The sequence below is a fragment of the Platalea leucorodia genome (assembly GCF_965183815.1).
Source record: "Platalea leucorodia genome assembly, chromosome: 13".
Lineage (NCBI taxonomy): Eukaryota > Metazoa > Chordata > Aves > Pelecaniformes > Threskiornithidae > Platalea > Platalea leucorodia.
This window is the reverse complement of record NC_138835.1, coordinates 12396500-12417109: the sequence shown is the minus strand read 5'-3', so window position 1 is coordinate 12417109 and position 20610 is coordinate 12396500. Positions and strand designations below refer to the sequence as shown.

At 43.7% G+C, this 20610-nt stretch overlaps 1 protein-coding gene across 1 annotated transcript in view; it reads right to left on the bottom strand.

Moving 5' to 3' along the window:
- The window catches only part of PHACTR3 (phosphatase and actin regulator 3), a gene marked incomplete at both ends in the record, with an annotated part of 110782 nt that overhangs the window by 5608 nt on the left and 84564 nt on the right, over positions 1-20610 (bottom strand). The window contains one exon of the mRNA XM_082325695.1: positions 3034-3089. Within this exon, the coding sequence (XP_082181821.1) occupies positions 3034-3089 (56 nt within the window). The remainder of the gene's footprint in view (positions 1-3033; positions 3090-20610) is intronic.

Below are 20610 nucleotides of genomic sequence, written 5' to 3'. Positions count from 1 at the left end.
AAGATGTAGAGATACCTGCAAGAAGTTACTAATATGCTTCATTCAGTTTTCACTCACCCCTTTTAGAGTAGATATTCCTATATATATATTTTTATTAAAAGAAGAGAATTTTCTGTGGCATAGTGCCTTTTCAAGATATGACTGTCATATGCACTGAGAGAATTCCCGAAGAAAAATCACAAATACGCATTTCTGATCAAAAAATGTTTTTCCAAATATACTAAACATGTATAGTGACCCATTCCTATGAGACATTCACTCAGGTTCAGTGCTTTTTCCTAGCTTCGAGAAATAAAATAAATAGTTCTTCTAGAAAAAATGAAACGCGAGTTGATAGGACATGCTAGCAAGGGCATTATAAAACTCAGGCGTTATTACAGAGACAAACCAGAGAGGTTTTTCCCATCAGCGTCACTCTGCCTACACTTCGATCCATTCATTAGTGAGGGCTGGTTTTATAAATCTCAGTAGAGAGACGCTCCCAATTACGAAGTGGCATGTGCGGTACTGAAATTCATTTTGCTGCTCTGAGAGTTATTCAGGGAACTCTTAGCTGTGCATGACACTGAAGCAATTCCTGGTGTGAAGAATGAACCGGGGATTGTACGGTGTGATTTAAGAGGTGCTGCCTTCTTGAATGGGAATGTCAGCTTTCTGGTGAATACAGGAAGAACACGTGAAGACCTGGGTCGTGATTTTAGTTCATAGGCGTTTCATGCTTTGTGGTAAACCAGCAGTGTTTCTATAGTTAAAGGACTTAGAAGATCAACAAAATTGTAGAGAAAGTGATGGCTTTAACTTTGCTTTTTAAGTGTTACTTTTATCTCAGAAACATCTCCCTTAGGGAGATAAGAAGTCACTTTTTTTAATCTTACTGAGATTTGTTTTAAAATAATATAGTAGTTGCACTTAGGCACTTGCAATATGCTTCTCATTTTGACAGTTGTACAAATGTGAATTATTAGTCCTTAAAACAGCTCTGGGGTTAGCATGGCTTCTGTTAGCAGTATGTATTAGGAACTTCAAAGGTGTTAGGACACTTAGGACGCAACTGTACAAACCCTCACAACCGGGGGAGGTTGTAGTGATTGCACCGAAGGGCATTTATACTGCTACAGCTTTGCATGTCAGACCCAATCCGGGTGTTTAAAGTCCATGACAAGGATGGCAATATCCCTGTTAATAAAGGGAGACTTTACTAATTTCCAAATTCACTCCAAACTGAGACTAGAGCTGTTGCATCTGTCCAGCCTTTTAAGATTACAACTGACACAGCTACGTGATGACCTTGGCTCTTTACAAGATACCAAGCTTTTTATATAATGGCAGAGGTAAATAAAATAGAAGTGGTTCTGATCTCAGCTGAACCTGTATAAAGCCTGAGCAACTGAACTGAAGTCAATAGATTTGTTCCATGCTGGGAGCTCTTTAAATGAGATACAAATCTAGACCAGTATGTTTAGCTGGCATTCAGGAAATATCTTTAATTCTGCTTTATCTTCTTTCTGCTTTATCTCTCTCTAAGCTCATTATATGAATGTATTCAAACTTTTGTATTATTAAAGCTGGTCAGTTTAACCCAGATTAAGGATGTAACCAGCACACTTCAAAAAGTAAACATAAAGGAACAGATTTTTTTCAATAGAGATCAGCTCTTCCTTAGCCAGGAAAAAACCCAAAGAAACAGATTTTCAGAGATCTTAGGTACTGACTCTTGAAAATCTGGCCCCACATATTTCAGGATCTTGGGTTACTGCTTTTTCTTGTCTCTTGTGGCAGATGACAGGTGAAGTTAGGCCAAGTTCATCCCTTCACATTTGCAAAGAATGTATCCTTTTTCTCACTTAGCTATGCACGTGTTAGATACATCTAACTTTCCCATGTGCGATGTACGCATTGGAACAGTACTGAAAACACCGATAAATGTTGACTGTGGAATTCCTTTGTGTTAAAACTGAAATGCAATTCCCAATAACTTCAATGGCAAGAGCATAAGGGTTTTTTTTCTATGAACTACTAAGAAAGTTCTGAGACATTAAATTTTAGGTAACAAAATGCAGGTAACTTTTTTCCTAGCAAATTACAATCACATTAATAATTAAATATAAATTAAATAGCACAGCCAGCATCGCTTGTATGACATAAACTTGCGTGGCTTTATGTTTTATGCTTGTTTAATGAGAAACAAACTATTGTTCATATCATTCTGTTTTTTGTCTTTCAACACTAAACAGACCATGAAGGGAACAGAAGCAATACACTTTTCCTTCAAACAGATGGCCTCCCCCCTTCTCCTGTCTGAGACCCATAATGGAGACAGTTTCAAAGCTCTCTCTCACCTTCCCCTAACTTAGAGGAGTCCCAGCACTTGTAAGGAAAGGGATTGTGTTCATCACTTGTTTGATCCCCAGGTCAGAACACCAATCTTTAGGAAAAGAGTTGCAAGTTTCTGCCTTGTGTTTATTTGAGAGATGTTGAGAACATTCCCCTGTGGCAGCACCTGTAACAGGCCTGGAACTGTCCCTCTGATAACTCTAATATCTCAGAATGATGTTTCTCTGACTTGTCCTTGCGAAGATCTCTAATGATACGAACAAATGTACTTGCGAGGGGAATCACACCTCTGCAAGGATGCTTTCTCCATTCCACTTTAGCCTTGGTGGTATTCAGTGTACGGTTTGCCATGAGAGTCCACGCCTTGAAACATGTCAGTCCAATTCTCACTGCAGCCTGTGACACTAAGATTGTATTCGCCTCTTGGACACCCGTAACAGTGTAATCAGAATGAAAATGATTTGAAAGCCTGAATCTGAACAAGTCATTCTTTTCTCTACTAAATTGCATGCCTGTATCAAGTTGTAAATTCTGATTCCTGCAGTATTCGAAACCCAGGACATGTGAAAAATTGAAACTTTTAGGTACAGAAAATAATCCCAGTGAAAGAATTTGTCTATTTAAAAGTAATATGTTCTAGAAATGCAATCACTGATTTCAACAAACACACATAAAATACGTCAGGAAAAAAATACTCACGTTTAAGTATATTTCTTCTTTCTAGCTCCTCAACAGCAGGTCTTTGGCTGAGTCGCCTGCGGAAAAACACCAAAATCACATTTTGTACCATGCCTGTTCTTTGGAAAGTCTGCAGTAGTCTGAGTTCTGGTTGGTGTTTTCCTCAGGGAGGGGACTACAGAACCCCTCTCCAGTTCTCGGGAAGAAAAAAAAATACAGGAATCCTGGCACCAAAATTCTTTCTTATGTTCTTTTTCCCAAGTGTCAGCAATGCAGGTCGAAGTTCTCCTCTAGTTTGCTCTGCTGTCAGTGAAACGCTGCCTCAGAACGTGCATCCTTTCACCATACTTTCCAGACAGTCACTTGGAACCAGTGCTCTCCAACAGTTAAATTCACTCTTGAGGGGGTATTTAAGGTGGTTATCAAATGCGTTTCACGGTGATCTTCTGTAGCTATCACTGCCTCTACCTTTTAATCTCACATAGCAGCAGGCTTCCTTTTTTCTAGTAACACCAGTGGTGCATCCTGACAAAATGCAGACTTGCCAGAAATAAAGCTTTCCTGTGGTTTCCCGACTACACATCTAACAGACCAATCCAGCAGCTCTCCTCCTGCCTGCTGAATAAAATTCGTGTGCTGCTCACAGCCTCGCGCTGTCTGAACGGAGTGTCTTATGCAGTTTCACCTCCCCTTTTCAGTAGTGCTGCTTCAGGATTGAGTCTTCAAATCATATGATCAGTGCCATAGTGATTTTGTTCTGCATACTAAATGAGACTTCCCCACGAGACACTGCTAATATCTGCAGAGAATCTCAGGTAATTGAACCGCTCCCCTAGGCAGACACACACACACATGCTGCATTTGCTGGCTTGCAAGTAATAATCCAGCAAGCAGATCGGAAAGAGTTTATGATGCTTTCTGGCCTGCGTTCTGGCAACGTTAAGGATTCTCATCGTCTCCTCTCCAGTAGATGTTCCCAGGCCAGAGATAAAGTTACAAAGACAAAGAAATACTCAGAGCAGGGGCCACGCTGCAAACCACTGCTGCAGTAGTTATCCCTCTACTGTGTATAGGAAATAAAGGAATGATTATAAAGTGATGCTATAACAAGATCTACATTTTATCAAATATACAAGAGATGAAAAAATGAAGTAACTGTTAACAGACTGTAAAAGAACTGGTATAAGTACCTGAATCTAATTTCTCCTTGGTTTGTATCTTCAAAATCAACTCTCTATTCATGTTATCAGACTAAGAGCCCAAAATATGAATCCAACTCCTTATCCTTTTTTTAATTAATTTCCCTGAGATCACTGGGAAGGCTCTCATCTTTGGCAACAGGAAAGCATCACGACTACTGTACCAGATTCACAGCAACAAAAGCTTAGATGATGAGCTCCTGTGCTTAGAACACCTACAGCCTAACTCTCGTTCTTCCTAGCTTATATTTTGTATCACCTAAGGTTTTTCTCCTGGTCTCTGGATTTCTCTTTGGAGTAATGAGTCGGATACTCCAGCAGTGGAAGTTGCAATAATGAAAACTGAAACAAGAATGATGCTGAAATGCCCTAGTAAAGGCTTTAAACATGTATTTTTAATTCCCGTTACCCTTGGACTCTTCCCTCCTCACTCATCTCCCTGTATGTCTCAGAAATGATACAAGTCTGGCTATTTTTTGTTTGAAAAAGATTAATGTGCATTTTATAATAAAATCAGGGAAGAACAACTTACTCGGAGAGCTTATCTGCAAATGAAAGGTCCACCCGACCTGCTGCTCACATGCCTCTCTCTCAAGCCATTCTTAATTACAGCCCTTCCATGCGAGATTTATAGATTCTCCCAGAATCTGTACATTAGATTTCAGAGGCCCCTTTTACACTGGGGGATTAAAAGCCTAACACAAATGATTAAAGCAGTATGAGAATGCGTATGTATATGAATGCTCTGTATTTTTTTATATATATAGTTACAATATGTATGATGGTTAATTATTTAAAACCCTGTTTCCCTTTTGGCTTTGATAAATACATGGTAGGTGCCCAGAGACAACAACGTATTTCTGTACACACCCTCAGCTTTACCCACAACAGAAGGAAAAGGTGCAGATAGATATACACGGGCATATATATGCACAAGATGGCATTGCATTTTTTTTTCCTGAGTTTTTCAGAGATATGGGCCACACTTTCAAGCTTTTTGTCAGTCACAAAACCAGATGTGGACTTTTCTTCAAAATAAAATTCTAACAGGATTTCGGGAGGCTGGGGATAGAGTGAAAACACCAAATACAGCTTGAGTCACGATCAAACAACGGGCAGTGGCAACGCTGCTGACACCATTGCTACCAAGGTGCAGGGACATTTTGTTTCTAGCTATTATTTTTGCTGTTCAGGAGAAGCCTTTCTCTGCCCAGAAACCCCTTTCGTTTGCTTTCTCCGCTGCCAGAGCTGTGCTGCATGGTGGCCGGGCTCCGGGCGAGGGGGAAACGGCGGGAGCGGGTGAGGGTGAAGGACTCCAGCTGCCTCCCCCAAGGGCTGCTGACTGCAGCGAGGGGAAGCAGCTGTGAGCGCGGGCGAGCGAGGGCGGGGGGGCCACGCCTCGCTGCTGAGCGTAAATCAGGAGGGTCTTGCTGCAGGAGGGTCTCTTCTGCACCCGGAGAGGACTGTGCCTGCTCGCAGGGTGCACTGCCTTGCCCCATCGTCTGGCATGGCAAGAAACTAGGTGCTGCTGCGGGTATTTACTGTGCGAGCAGAGCTCGTCCTGCCTGAGCTGCTCAGCTGCTTTTGGAGGATGGAGGAGGGTGCTTCATCCCCCCCGGGGGTCTAAGCAGCCCCAGCTGCACTTTGTTTCCTCAGAGGGGGACTTGCGGTCCCCCTTGATACTGCCGACTTCCCTCAACACTCGCCTGCAGCCGGGCTCGGAGCGAGACAAGGACAAGCACATTTCTGAGGGCTTCTGTCAGCTCAGCGTAGCGCAGGGGGAGCTGCAGGTTCCCCCTGTCAAAAACGCACGTCCCTCTCGAAGGGAGCTTTTAAGTAAGAAACTGTTTCAGATGAGTTCGTGCGTCTGCTTGGGTGAGCTGTTCTCTGGGCACCACGGGGTTCCACGTGCTCTCCTGAGCAACTAGTGCTCTATATTGGATATTTATTTCATGTTTTCCTCTGAAGCTGTTAAAATATGAAATTCTGCCTCTGACAGAACCAGAGAACAACCCCTCCGCGCTGAGCGCGGTGCGTTTCCTCAGAAGGCGGCCATCTGGCCCTGCGGAGAGGCAGCGCCATGGCCTCAGAAAGGCCACCACGCCTCAGGGAAACCTGGCCTGGGGAAATGGCGGCCGGCTCTCCTCACACCACCGTTGGGGAGTGCAGGCCAGGAAGCAAGGACTGAGAGAGTAAAGCTCTACAGAGGGGATGCTCAAGTCTCCTGTGTTTAAAGGGAACAAACTCCAGCTGAATATCGATTATCAGCAGGCTGGATCACAGCAGGGGAGCTGGTGTGTGACCCCGAGAATGAAGCAGTCACCTGCCATGAAGAAGCCTTTGTGAAGGCTAAAAACCGAACTCTCGGTGGGCTGTGGATGATCTCCACAAGCTTTGCACAAAGAGAATTCTGTATTACAGGGCCACAGGCCATTTTGAAGGAGAGCAGAGTCCTGCCTTGTTTCCTGTGGGTTCAGCAAAGTGCCTGCACCTGAGTGTGGGCGGTTGCAGGGCTCCACCCTGGGCCCAGCCTGCATCCAGCCGGGGTGCCGTGCTGCTCTGCGGCTCTGGTCGTAGGAGCCATTTGAAGGTCTGAGGTGGGCACGAGACTCCAGCACCGCCGCAATATGGATGTGGACGTCTAAGTGTAAGTCCTGGGCTTTTTGTTTCTGTTGTTTTTTCACCCGGGGACTCGTAGCCCCACACAGGACTCACCTCAGTGAGGTGACTGTGAGCTCCGCTGGGAGCACTAATGTAGTGCGCTGCTTCTGTTGTGTCGCAGTAATGGTTTCTTTTCAGTGGATTTAAATTTAGATATCTATTTCTTGCTTTTGGGAAAAGCATTCAGTTAATGCCGCTGTATTCTTAGGTGATGTTAAAATCTAGGTTTGTGTATTTTTGCACTGTCTGCTGAGGCAGGAGTGCTCCTGAGCACCTCTGCAGGGTCAGCCATTTTTGGATGGGTCTTGAAACTTTCTTGAAAACTGTCAAGTAACTCACAGGCAAGCCCTGTCTCTGTCCAGATCCTCCATGGTGTAAATGCATGCACTGTTATAAGTATTGCTACGGGCTCATGTAAGAGTATGCACTCCAGGAATTTGCGTTCCTATTAGCTTAAACTAAGGGATGCCAGGAGCAGAAGTAAGCGGAGCTGAACCTGCAGTGCCTCAGTTGAGGTGATTGCAGCTGCCTCAGGAAACCTGAGCAGAACTGGAGGCACCAATGTCACTTCCCTGTAAATGATGTTTGGATACAGCTCAGACAGTTTGCTGTACATGTGTCAGTGATGCTCCAAGTTTGGATAGAGACCAAAAGCTGAATCGTTTATCATAATGCTAAAGCAGTCACCATAAGTTGCAGGGGGAGGATGACACACAACACTACATGGACAGCTGCTTCTTAGGTTCAGAAAAATAACAAAGTTTATGTGTTATTGTTGTTCTGTGCAAAGTGAGCATAAACGTTCAATCACCAGGTGTTCTTCAGCTGTTTGAAGTTTGGGGAGTGTTTTGGGGGTATTTTCAGATTACCTTTAGAATGTTTTCTCTCGTAGTTTGGCCTTGGAAAGATATTTATAAATATTTATGTTTATAAATTTATATATTTCCATCTCTCAGAAGGCAAAGACTTTGCCTGCTCCCATGTCCTCTGCAGTGTTACTCCTGAGGGGGAGAGGAGCAGGTTGTTGCAGGTTAGCTCAGTCGCCTGTGGTTCACCCCGAGAACACCCTGCAGGTACAGCCACGTGCGCTCTTGGTCTCAACGTACCGTGGGTGCTGAGAGTCTGCACATGGCCTCAAGATACTTGTTTTCTCCCTGCAACGTGCACATGGGAATCCTGTGACGTTCATGAGTGCTCCATGCTGGCTCTGCGAGGGGCAGTAAGTCTATGAGTGTCTGGCTGTTTCCCTTGACGGTACACGTGCAGTGTGTGATTGTAGCAAAACAGGCTGCCCAGAGAGATAACGAGAACTGCCCCTACCAGCCCGATGCGTGGGGAAGTCTCTGTTGGCTGCTCTGGTGGAGTGGGCTGCAGCTCTTCGCCACAAGAGTCCGGTTTGAGGTCCTGCTAACTAACATGTTCGACATGCACAAGTGCAGACGCTAGAGTTGGCTTCAAGGGGAAAACCACTAATTGCTTGTCCCCTCTGGAGCAAGGTCACATGTTCATGAGCCCAGCGACTCGCACACGTGCCTGTGACTGCTGATCAAGAGATCAATATTTACTTCGCACAGTCAGATTGACTCCTTCACATTCAAGTGTATTAATGTCTTGGGACGAGCATTACGCCAAGGTTGATGGTATTGGACTGTTACAGGTGACTCTAAATCCTCAGCAGTCTGAGCATTTGCATGTCACTAGGATCCCAGGGTCTGCTATCAGATGGGCAATGCATCAATATGTCCTACAAGCAGGAGACGTTGCCAGGTTCTCTGTCCTCATAGTTAACCTCAGCAGTGTCTGCTTTGTCCGTTGTGGGAACAGCATTTCATCAAAGCCACAGTGAGCTGTGGGCTTACAGGTATGGGCACCAAATAGCTGATGAGAGACAAATTTGGAATGGGTACAGCCCACCTGTATGCCTATGGGGCTATGCTGACTTCCCACACCTCAGTCCTTCCTTTCTAGCTCCTCTTACTAGTCTGCAGTCTCGGCTGCTTGGCAGACCCTAGCAAGTGTTCAGCAGAATCCAGTGCAAAAAAGCTCATCTTCTTGGTTTGTGGGGTTTCTTATCTGTCCCCCAAATGTATTCCTTTTTTCCTAAATATATTTTTGCATAGAGTCCGTTGCACAGTGTCCGTTGCACAGTATCTGCGTGTATGATTGTCATAAAACTGGATTTCTTTCGGATCTGTAGCTGAAGCCAAAAGACGTACTTTGGAATCTTTTTTCTGCTCTTCCTTAGTTAGACCCACGTGATTCTGATAATCTTCTATAAAGGGAGGGGTAGACTGAGTAGACTTGGACACGTGCATGTGCCCATGGACTCTGGACTGACAAGCGAGCAATCAATGCAGCCTTCAGTAAGTGAGCTGTAGCCAGCAGCAATTGCATTGATTGTCTCTTGTGAGTGGAAGTTTTGCAGATGGAGTTGGGAAGAGGCGTGGTGGGGAGGATCCCTCTTACAGGAGAGCTCCGGACCAGGCGAAGGGAGGAGAAATGGGAGTGCCCCATGCTGGCTTCTCATAAAGCAGCTTGTGCCTGCTGCCCATCAGGAGGCAAAGGCTCTGCCTCTGAAATTGGTATCTCTGTTACCAGAACATCATGTTCAATTCAACAAGAAGTTTATTTTCATCCTTCCTATAAGTAGCTGTGAAGAGGATGTGTGCCAGGGCTTTGAGTCACCCGCACGCTGCACTGTGGCAGTGCAGTACTGCTTGCAATGTACAATTATGGGTAGTAGTAAATCCTTGGTAGCAGGGACTTGCCTTTTACAGTCTGTACAGAATTAGAAGGCAGACACTGAGACACAATCTTGTTTTTACTCCAAGGTAATTCTGGAGCATGTAAAAAGTGGTAGCCGAGTGATGTGCTAGCATTTCCCGTAGCAGGATAAGGATAGTTGCTGCAGTTCTCTGATAGTAGGAGGCTAAAGAGCAGTATGAAAAGGGTGAGTTGGTATAGTAGATTGGGTAGATGGTAGATATGGTAGTTGGTATGGTAGAGTTGCATGCAAAAACTTGCTCAATATTTGTGTCTGTGTTCCTTCATAAACTGTTTTTTGCATCTAAATAAGAAAGCTGTCTTTGGGTGTCCAGTAGAAGGTACTGGATAAGTGTAGAGGCTGTATGTGTTGCCTTAATTATGTATCTTACTCATTTGTTTGGCCTTTAGTTCTGTCTGGATTTTCAAGGCTGCAGATCAGCAAGAGTTCAGTTAATTATCTTGTCACTCATCTCCCAGGCAATTACAATTTCTATGATAGAAGCCCTGGAATGAGGAGTTCAGATTTCAGTTGGAATAAAAACTACATACTTGCCCGGCGTGACCCTTGTATCATAACCCACTGTCCCTGAACGACCTACATCCTTGTGACAGATTTACTATTGCATAGTGTTACTTAGTGATAAGCACTGTGTGGTGTGAAATACACCAACAGAGCCAGTGTCTAGTTATGCGAGAGGATTCAGATGGAGAAGGCTTTATGGTAATCACTGTTTTCACCACCTGTGAAAGCCCCACTGCATTTGACCTTTGGTTTCGTAGTTTCCTCAATGTGTGGGGAAGAAAGGCCAGCCACAGCTGGAGAGCAGAGCCAGTCTCTCAGTTCAAAGGCCTGCTGCAAAGATCAGTGAAGATGCCGAGCTTCCTTCCATCACCTTCAGGAGGCTTCTGCTTTCATACCTCTCTCAACATGCAGTTAAGGACTCTTGGATGATGCTGTGGCACATTCCAGGACTGATGTAACATAATGGTTTTTGTTTTCAGTTGAGCTATTAGTTAATATACAAGAACTAACACGCCTACATTAGGGTGTAAATGTAATAGCTGCTTATTTCAGAACAGGAGCTTTCTCCTCTCCCTTCCACCTGCTCCCCCACTCTGTGGTTTAACAGAGCTGCTAGACAGTGGATCTGGCCTGTTTGTGATTGAATTACAGGATTTAGTCATTAGGGTGACAAAAGTACAACTGATTATTCAGCCAAAGACATGCTCAGAGTTTGTAGTTTGAGTGCGTTTTTTGGTAGCAATGTCAGCGTGAGCAGCACTGCCGCTTGCTCTTGTTTCTGCTTTGCCTTGCAGCTGGGCAAGGAACTGGTTTGGGGAATACATTCAAGCTAAAAATAGCTCAGCAAGAAAAACTGCTGAAAGAACACGCTCTCCAAATAACGGCGCAAGTGGTGCAGACTCCCAGTGCAACTCCGCTGCTGAAGGCTGATGAGGGCTCAAGGCTGTGTATTAAAATGTATGTTGAAGGGTCTTCCAACTGAAACCGCATGCTGGTTATGATCTAGGTCACACTGTGCAGGTCAGTGAAAATGGTGAATAATGTTTCATTGCAAAGCAATAGGTTTTTTTCTTTTTTTTTTCTTTTTTTTTTTTTTTTTTTTTTCCCCCTGAAGCAGGAGTAAAACTCTGGAGCCCTGTGTTCCCACAGAAAACAACAAAAAGTGATGTTACATATCACAGATTTAGGCAAATTGAGAACATTATGGGTTTGATGCTTTAGGACAAGCAAACAAAAGGAATTCTATAAATCCCAGGGGTTTAGTTCTATCCCATTATGTATGTATTACCATTATATTATTTTACGTAAAGACATCTGCCACTGCTGAAGTCACATTAAGATCAACTCTGATAGCAACTGCTTGAGCAACAGTAGGGAGTCTGCAAGTCAGTCACTAGTAGACCAGAAGCAAACCTTAGCCCAGTGGTGGGGACTGCCACTTCACTGAGGCTTTCCAAAACTCCCAGGGGAACAGCTGCGTACTCCTGGGTGCTCACTGCAGAATGATATGTACACAAAGGATTAAAAAAGAAAAAAACAAAAGTTAGGTTTTAACTTCACTGTATAAATGATGCCTAATGCGATGCTTGTTCTTGATCTCTTCTGGGGAGACTGAGGCTGGGTTGCCAGCCTCCCTTGAGCCCTGTAAGAAATGAAGTGTCTGTAGGCTCATGACTCTACTTTCTGGGCAGCCAGGAATGCAATTTCAGCCACCACAGAGGGAACAGGGACAGGAGGACAGAAAGACATGTCAGTTTGTACTGTAGCATTAGCTATGTTTCAGAGTCCCTCAAGTGGAGATGCTGTACATGGATGGAAGTGTCACCCATGTCCTGAATTGAGCTAGGATGCTCACTGTTGCACAGCTAGCATTAAGATCCTGCAACACTGTCCACTTAACCTACCAACAGATGCCACTGCAATGTACAACTGTGGGATTTGGGTCACTGGAAGAAACCACAGCTGGATTTGCAGAGAGCAAACAATGAAATATTGGTATGCATAGCTTGTCAGCCTGCCTCTGCTGACTATATATAAATTCTCCTCCACCCCCTCATTTAATGCAAAATGATTTGAGAACGGCCATTCTTGCCATGGATACAAGCTGCTGAGAATTTCCCTATGCAGTGTGGACTCTGGAGAATATACTTCTCTGTTCCCTGTAACACGTATTTGTATGTAACGGACCCTTTGGCAATCTGCAAAGTCTGCGAAGTGACAAGTAAACATCTGCAGGCACATTCACCGTTGCAAGGTGTTGCATAAAGCAACAGCAAGGATTTACCCCAGAGCTGGTGGTCTCAAGCTGTGTAAGCCTACTAACCCAGCAGCTTCAAACCCGAACAGGAGAGGGCATGCCACTGCACTTTCCAAACTGGTTGTAATGTCAGGCTTTACACCAAGGGACAGCTTTCTTAATCACTGAAGTAAATCAAGGAAAATACAGTGCTCTCTTGGCTTTGTGTAATCCCTAAAGAGAAAACTAAATGACAGTCATTCCTAAAGTTGCAAATGCTTCTGGGATAGACAGTCCCCGCTGGGACCATATGTATGACTACAGACCTGCTATCCAATTGCAGGAATCTCTCTGGGAACGCTCTCCCTGGCAACGCAAGTACTTTCTAGTTCTATCCTGTCACTCACCCACACAGCATCTCCAAAAGGATGGGATATCCCTGCCTTCAGATAGCATATCACCATCTGTTGTACTATTTTCTGTTTCTGCTGTGTGCGCTATTGTTAGCCCAGCATTTTTCAGCACAGAGCTAGACCAACAGCTTGCCCTTGTACTATCATTTACCAAGGCTGGCCAGGGCCACACAGCCTTTGCCCACAGCATGCTCTGAATCCTGCTTCTTTACTGCATTCCCACTTATTTTATTTTAATCTTTTGCTTTTTTCAAAATTTCTCGAGTTCATCTCTTGATTTTCAGTGCAAAGTGTGTTCCTGCTATCAGCATGCAGAATGAAATGAGAAATTCCATTGACAACTCAAAGATGTGGCCCAAGCACTCTGTAGGAATGCGAGTCCCCTGGTCTCAACAACAGGAATAATCATCTGTTGTGTAGTTATTTCACCAGCAGATCTCATAGTGCTCTGCAAAGCTGGTCTATATGGTTATCTCTATTGTACAGAATAGGAAAATGTGGCAAATAGTCTTGTCTGGAAAACCAGACTTGCAGACCCTCCAGGGATTTATTCACTTCCCACCGCAACCAGTATTTTAGTGATTCTGTTTGTTTTTAAATTGGGCTGTGTGAGGAACATGACTTGTCACTTGATGCCACAAAGTGTGACACTGAGCATTACAGACAGGCTAACTTACATGAAAATGCAGAGAGGATTTGAATTTAGGAATGTCATCCTCATATTTTGTCTGCTCTTCCCCAAAGTTTTTTGGGACCCTCCTTGGTTCCATTTAGGATCCTGTGTTTAGGTATGGTAGTGTAAATCCGAACAGAGGTTTCTGGCAAATTTCAGTCAGGACAGAAAATTCTGAGCTTTTGAAATCTGGGTTCTTCAATTGAATAAAATGTAATAATTTAATTATGTAACATTTCCTATTGACCTGAGCATTTAGTTTTGACATTACCGCTATGATTTCTTGTGGTACAGCATACACTGTCTTTTACCGTCAAAGTGCAAGGCTGCAACAGAAAACCTCTGTGAGGTCTCTATGTTCTTGGGAAAGGATTCAATTTTACCACACCCATGTCTCCTTAGAGTTGCTTTCTGTCTGCTAGGATAGGGAGATGCTAAGCAGAGCAATGTAAGGTGGCAGTGACTTCATCAAAGCTACAACAGGCCTTTCTCTGCAAATGACCTCCATCATACACTGGTTTGCTAGGCTTTTGTAGCATGTTTGTTTTGGGGTTTTTTTTCATTGCAGCTGATGCACAGCACTTGAGTGCTGGGCCCCTACTCCACCAGAAAGTCCCTGCTAACCCTGAGCTTCCTGCTGCGATCATCCTTGTGGATCTAAGCTTGGTATTTCCACATGCCTATCATTCTCTGTTATTTTTCTCCTTTATGTTGTAAACAGGCTGCAAAAAGATTTCTTTAAACTTAATTGCATGATGCCTATAAATATAACTTTCCTTACCACATTAGTACTGGTTCGTTTAACCTTTTCTTGAGAAGAAGGATTTTTCCCCTGTTGGGTGGTATTCGTAAGTACTATAGCCACTCCCTGTGATAATTATCGTAATAAGGCTGCAGTGTAGCCTGGCCAGAACATGGCTTTTGCAGGCACCCTCAAATTAGCCTGATCTCTTTGCAATAGACCAGCTGCTATCTGGAGAGACTATTGTGAGATCCTGGCTTCTTTTTTTTTTTTTTTAACATGATTTCTGAAAAACTAATGAAGTATTAATTCATTCAGAATTTAATTTGCTTAATGAATATGATCATCTCAAGCAAATGACAACGGCTGTTCATCTGTAAGCCCATGTAGTCTTGATTTTGAGGGCTTTTTTTCAACAGCGTGGCACTCATGTTTTTATTCTGGTGTTTGTCTCTTGGCTGAGTAGTATTTTGTATAGTTTTAACAATGGAAAATAACTGTCGCATCTTTGTACAACAACGGGCTAACTAGATGGAAGTAACCTGTTTCCAATTTGATTTAAGACTCAGATTTTACCAACATGCTGGTTCTTCAAGCAGATGTGTTTCCTAGTTGCCTTGGTACGACTCCTCTGCATAAGTGGACCTTCAACAGAAGGAGGTCCTCAACCTCCAAAGGTGTTTGTTTCTTTTTCGTTACACTGGATAAATACTTGAGCATGGATTGATAAATCTGGGAGTCCTTTTTTGTCTTTTGGTGTGTTACATGCGACAGCTAAAGAAAAAGATAGAAAATGAGAGTGCTTTCTAGGGAAAAAAACCACTCTCCAGAGTCCGGAGAGGTCAAGGGAGTGTGCTGGCCACTTGGATGAGTTAATTATCCAGAAAAACAGACACTGAAGGAACTTGCCATGCCCTGTTTGACCCAAGTAGCTCGCAAGCCACACAAATAAACAGGAAAACCCCCACAAGACCTGATTATACAGCTGCAGCTTGCCAAGTGGGCACAGGCAATGGAATCAAAAAGATTTAGCTAGAACTACATTTTAATAATTGATACAACTGTACAATATTTATTAAGTAGTGTTCGATTAAAAACAATGACCTTCTGTTCTGACCTGTTTTCTCTCCTCCCCCCGCCCCCTATTTTCTGAATATTTATTTCTTTCAATTTTCACCCCTCTTGCCTTCTCTAAGGTTATTTCAAAAAGGTAGAAACTGTGCTAGACTGACCCAGTTTTTCTATATGAAAAGCAGCAAGTTCAAGCCTCTGATTCCTGGGAAGAATTAAGATCCTGAATGAACCAGGCTACAGAAGTTGTGCTCACAGCTGCAGGAGGAGGAAACTGTAGTAACTAATAGTATTTGGAGGGCCAGCAACTGCACTGTATTCATTGCAGTTTCCTTGGATCACATGTGGTGAGCCAGTTCTTGGAAGAGAGTCCAAAAACATGCTTGAGTTCTTCACGCGAAGGTGCAGATGACTCATCTGACAACACTGCCCCATAAATCAGTGATAACATACTGCTGTGGTACTAGCCACGTGCCTTCCAAGTATGGTGTGTGCAAATGTGACACTGCACAGTAAGAAAGCTTTGTCTTCTTCCCTTCCCCAATCTAAAAGCCACACTACAGTTTTTGTGGAAGTGAATTCTGTCTGCTGCGGTATTCTGCAGGCAATTCGCAGTAACAGTTATGGTGAAACTCATTTATATCCAGGCTGCATATAAAGTTGACTAGGTTTAAGAGGGTGGCTGGCGGGAGAACCAAAACTACTTCTCTCTTTTGTTCTTACACGCTTTCAAGCAGCAAGTCTGAAATTGGGTACGTGAAAACTGGAAAACATACAGCCAAACCCCTTTCTGGATGAGATTTTGCTTATACCAGCTCATAGTCTTTTAGATACACACTGTCCATCCCATCTTTCTTCTATTTCAACTACAGTGAAGTAAGTGCTTGGCATTAAGTGCATAAAACATTGTTCCTGAATTTCATGAACAGGTTTAAAACAAAAAAACTAATCCGAAGTAATCTCAGCAACACTCATCCCCACTGATGGTGAGGGCTGCCACTGTGAATGCCTGAATCCCTGCTCAGCCCTTGCATTATCAGTAGCTCACAACTGCTATAGCACCTTGTTCTGGTCAGGTTTTTGTCATAAAACAGCACAAATGGCTGTGACAAGTAGAGCAGCTTACTTTGGTTCCTATCGATTAAGCTCTGCAAATTAAATTAATTTCTTTCTGTAATTACTTGTGCTGCAGATCCAAACTAGCTTAAGGACCTGAATCATAATCCAGTGTAAGGTGAAGCATTACAGAGCATTATTGGCTTTCTTCGGATTTCCATTTTGGTTTATGACTGCTTGTCACTTTACAGGGCCAGGGCCCAGATCTTCAGCCATGTGTAGATGCCCAATTTCTGAGACAGGATCTGAGCTTGAACACATGCTGCTATTTGTAGGCAGTTTGGCAGGACAAAACAAGTGTGCTATTTTCTTCCCTAAAATGTTTTTTCGTTATTTAATTACACTTGTTTTAGCAGTTTTCCTGCAAGTTTATTTACGTAATTATGTTCCCTTGTGATACATTACAGCTTTCTGAACCCTGATTTTTTTATTTCTAGTTTCACATGTGCCACTTAATGCTCAAAGACCTATTCGAGGAATTGACTCTGTGTCCCAGAAAAGGCCCTGGATATTCCTCTCTCTATTTACACCTGCTGCTCTGCTCTTTCCTTCCCTGCTGTGCACTGACCTGCTGCCCTTGCCTTCGCTGTGCAGTAGAAAACATGTTTGATTATGAATTCCCGGCACTGGAGCCAGGGAAGTAGAACAGAGCAGTGCAAGGAGTTAGTGTCTTCCCAGAAGACAATCTCTCATCAGCTGTGCCCCAGACACGTGAAACTTTTTCTTGTCCCTGGGCAGAAGTAACTGTCCTCTGCAATGACACTTCCCCGTGTTTGCACAAAGTAAATACCCAACATTTTCAACAGGAGGTGCATGCTGAATCCTTAGCAATACAAACCTGCACTGGGAGCAGCTTTGAGTCATGTGCATGTTGTTCAAATTAAAAACTTACACACAGGACTAAGTCCTCTCTGTTGCAACCCTTTATAAATGAATTAGTGTGTTCAAAAATTCTTGCCAAACATGCTGTCTGCTGGCCTGAGACAGCAAATTGCTCTTTCTGGTTCAGCGGCAGATCATGGCTCTTGCCCAGAGCTGATAGGGTGCTCCATAATTAATTGTGCATGTACTGTGCTTCATTACGGAAGGAAGCAAGGAAGCAAGCGCCTCTGGTCAAAGAGCTTCTGTCCAGAGGGTCCGTTATGAACACACAGTCGGGGCGGTTAGATTTGCTACTTGCTGACCAGGGATTAACATTAGTGAAGTTCATTCTATTTTTGCAAGCGTAATACCTGAAAGGGAACAAAGGCTACTTTTCTCAAGAGCTCTTCAGTCCTTAAGAGAAAGGAACAGGGTAGTCAAGGTATGGCATGTACAGATGTACTTGAACCTCTTCTAATACATGTGTTTGAGCTGCGCTGCAGCTCCCTTGGATCTGAAAAGCCCTGTTAACAGGAGGCTAAACTGACTCATTACGTGGAGACATTAACAAAACTTGAGCTTTCTCCCTTTCCTCCTGATTTTTATCCTTGAAGACTGTCTCAGAGTAACACTGGCAGCAGACACTAAACCTCAGCCCCCTTGACTCTAAGGCCAGGGCTGTCTGTCACTGGGTACGTAACAGGGTTTCCAGCTATGGGTCACTGCCTGACACCGAGGGCGGGCATGGGGAATATTAATGCCTATGGGAATCAGATGTCTGAATCCTGGAGGCAGCTCCAAAAAATCTCAGCTATCATTTGCACCTCCCCCATTCTTCCAGTCCTTCCCCCCCAGCCCCTGCATTATTTTTCTTTTCTGTAGCCTGAAAAGCTGAGCCCATAATGGAAAAGGGACAAAACATGAAAAAAAAAAATCACAAATCCTCACACAGCACCAGGTTTAAAAAGCACTCGGGCACTGTGCAAGCTGTTAATAAAATACTGGAGCCACGTGCAAATCTCCAACAGCAACCCCCCAGCCAATCCCTGCTGCCAGCATCTCGTCTTGCTGTCTAGTGCAGAGCAAGGAGAACGGGAGACTCCCTCGGCTTACACACACGCCCACAGAATTAAATTGTAGCTCTATATATAGCTCCCGTCTCATGCGAGGAGCTGAGGCTTTCACAGACGCCCACACTGTGCTCGCTGGGGTTATTTTTAGCATCATGACAAGGTTACCTGGATGATTCCTGCCAAATAAGAGCAAAATGCATTAAATTGTACACAGCTAATTAGCGGTGACAGCTGATCTTTTCTTTGTGCCTGCCCCTGCCTTTCTGTCTCTCAAATAAATCTGTGTCAAGTCTTCCCAGCCTTCTGAACTCCGGGCAGTTCCCTGATTTCTAGTTCAGCAAATGGGAGTTGGAGCACAGTCTTAGCTTCAACGAAAAACCTTGATAATCTCCAGGTGAATTTAGGCTAGTCTCTAAACTGGGCTTAGTTCAGTATCTACTTAATTGCTGCATTAGGGCTACTAGTAGTTTGTACATGCTGCCCCTCCCTGCCCCCCTTTTTGGTCAAAATCAAATAAAATATTCCCCAAAGTTCTGTGGATTCAGCCCAGTTTCCCACTGAATCTCTCAGTCTGGAGGGCCAATGTCTTTCCAGTGAGCAAAGCTGCACTGAGAGGTTTCTGTGAGGAGGTGGCCCTGGACATGTTGTTCTTGTGAAACGGGGGACAGCTTTTGTTTCATCAATAGGTAAAATTTTCCTTCATGATTGCTCTGTGTTGAACTGTCACGCTCTATGCTTTTAGGCTGCACATCTGAAGTGCTGTTTGCTTGGTATTGTTCTGTCTCCAGCAGCACTGTGAACTTCACGCTCTGTTACATGAGGCTGAGGTACAAACCAGGGTCTAATCTGAGTGTGCATTTAGCTATGTCTGCAGTTTCTGGGTAAGTCAACTTGAAAATAAATGCCTTTCCAAGAACCTCAGGGCAACACTAGAACTACAGATTTCCAGATGTGGTAAAGTACTGAGTAAAGATACCTCTTTTTTCACTTTACGTTGCCAAGAAACCTTGCCCCAGCATGATCCAGTTACCCATGCCAAGATTTTCAGTGTGGTAAAGATCAATTTTGAGTGCTCGAGTTTTGGTTCCGCTCTGTGTCCACAAAACCATCGTTCTTCCTGCCTGCCTCCTTTGATGCCCACATTTCTGTATCTCAATTCTGTCTCCATAATCTTTTAAGGGCTGCTTAATGCATTGTGTCTACTTATGCAAATATCCAAGGAGGTGAAACAGAACATGAAGTGAAAATTGCAAGTATAATCTTTTCCAGGAATTCATGTTTTCATTGAAACATTAAGTAACAGTGGAGAGTCTTTAACTGTGGTTATACAAGGCATGCTTGAGAAGTACCAACCACCCAGGCAGTTCAAACATTAACTTTCTAAATAGTCAGATATCAGATTAATTAAACAACCTTTTCCTGCGTCACTCTTCAGTCTAGCAACTATTTCACTCCCCCAGGTTTCAGCGTAAACCCCTTCTAGAACAAAGTGAGTCTGTAAGGCAGAAAGCAGTTATGGCAAATAATCGTACTTGCAAATGTCTTTTCTGCCTCTTGACACAAAGAGCTCTCAATTCATTGAATTCCATTGAGGGCTTATTATCTGCACTCCGAACACATAACAATGGGAACCGAGACCTGTTGGGAGCCCTATTGCCTAATGCACGCTAGAATATTGCAAGTGCAAACCATGGCCTGGGGCACTGGGGAGGCATGAATTAGTCAGAGAAACACTACTGGAAAGGGAAATCTGGGGAAAATGGAATACTGCCACTTTGGATGGAGGAGGAGGGAGATGTGAATGTTTCCACGGCAACAAGTGGTAGACTGAATTGGCTGGGAGCACAAAATACGGGAAATACACTTTTCAAAAGCAGCAACGCACATAAATGAATACTTGAATCTATACTCACGCTGCTGTCAGTCAATAATAAATCTGAAGTCAGTGGACTTGCACTGCTGTAAAAGTAGAATCTGGCCCAAAAGATGTAACAGAATTCCCCAATCTCTCTTTTGAGATGGAATGGGTGGGAAAGTGAAGAAAAAATAGGGATTTTAGCTTTGACTGCATAAACACTCATCAGCATGATAGCAGAGAGCTGGTTTTCTCAGCAGGTTCACAACTACCCTTGAAATGTATTACAACCAGAACCATTTAAAAAATACAGTGTTTTTGAGAAAATGTTATTCTTTTGTCTCCCCATTTTTGAAGTTACGTAGACACTATTATTTGGTATATTTTGCACGTCATATACGCCAGCACA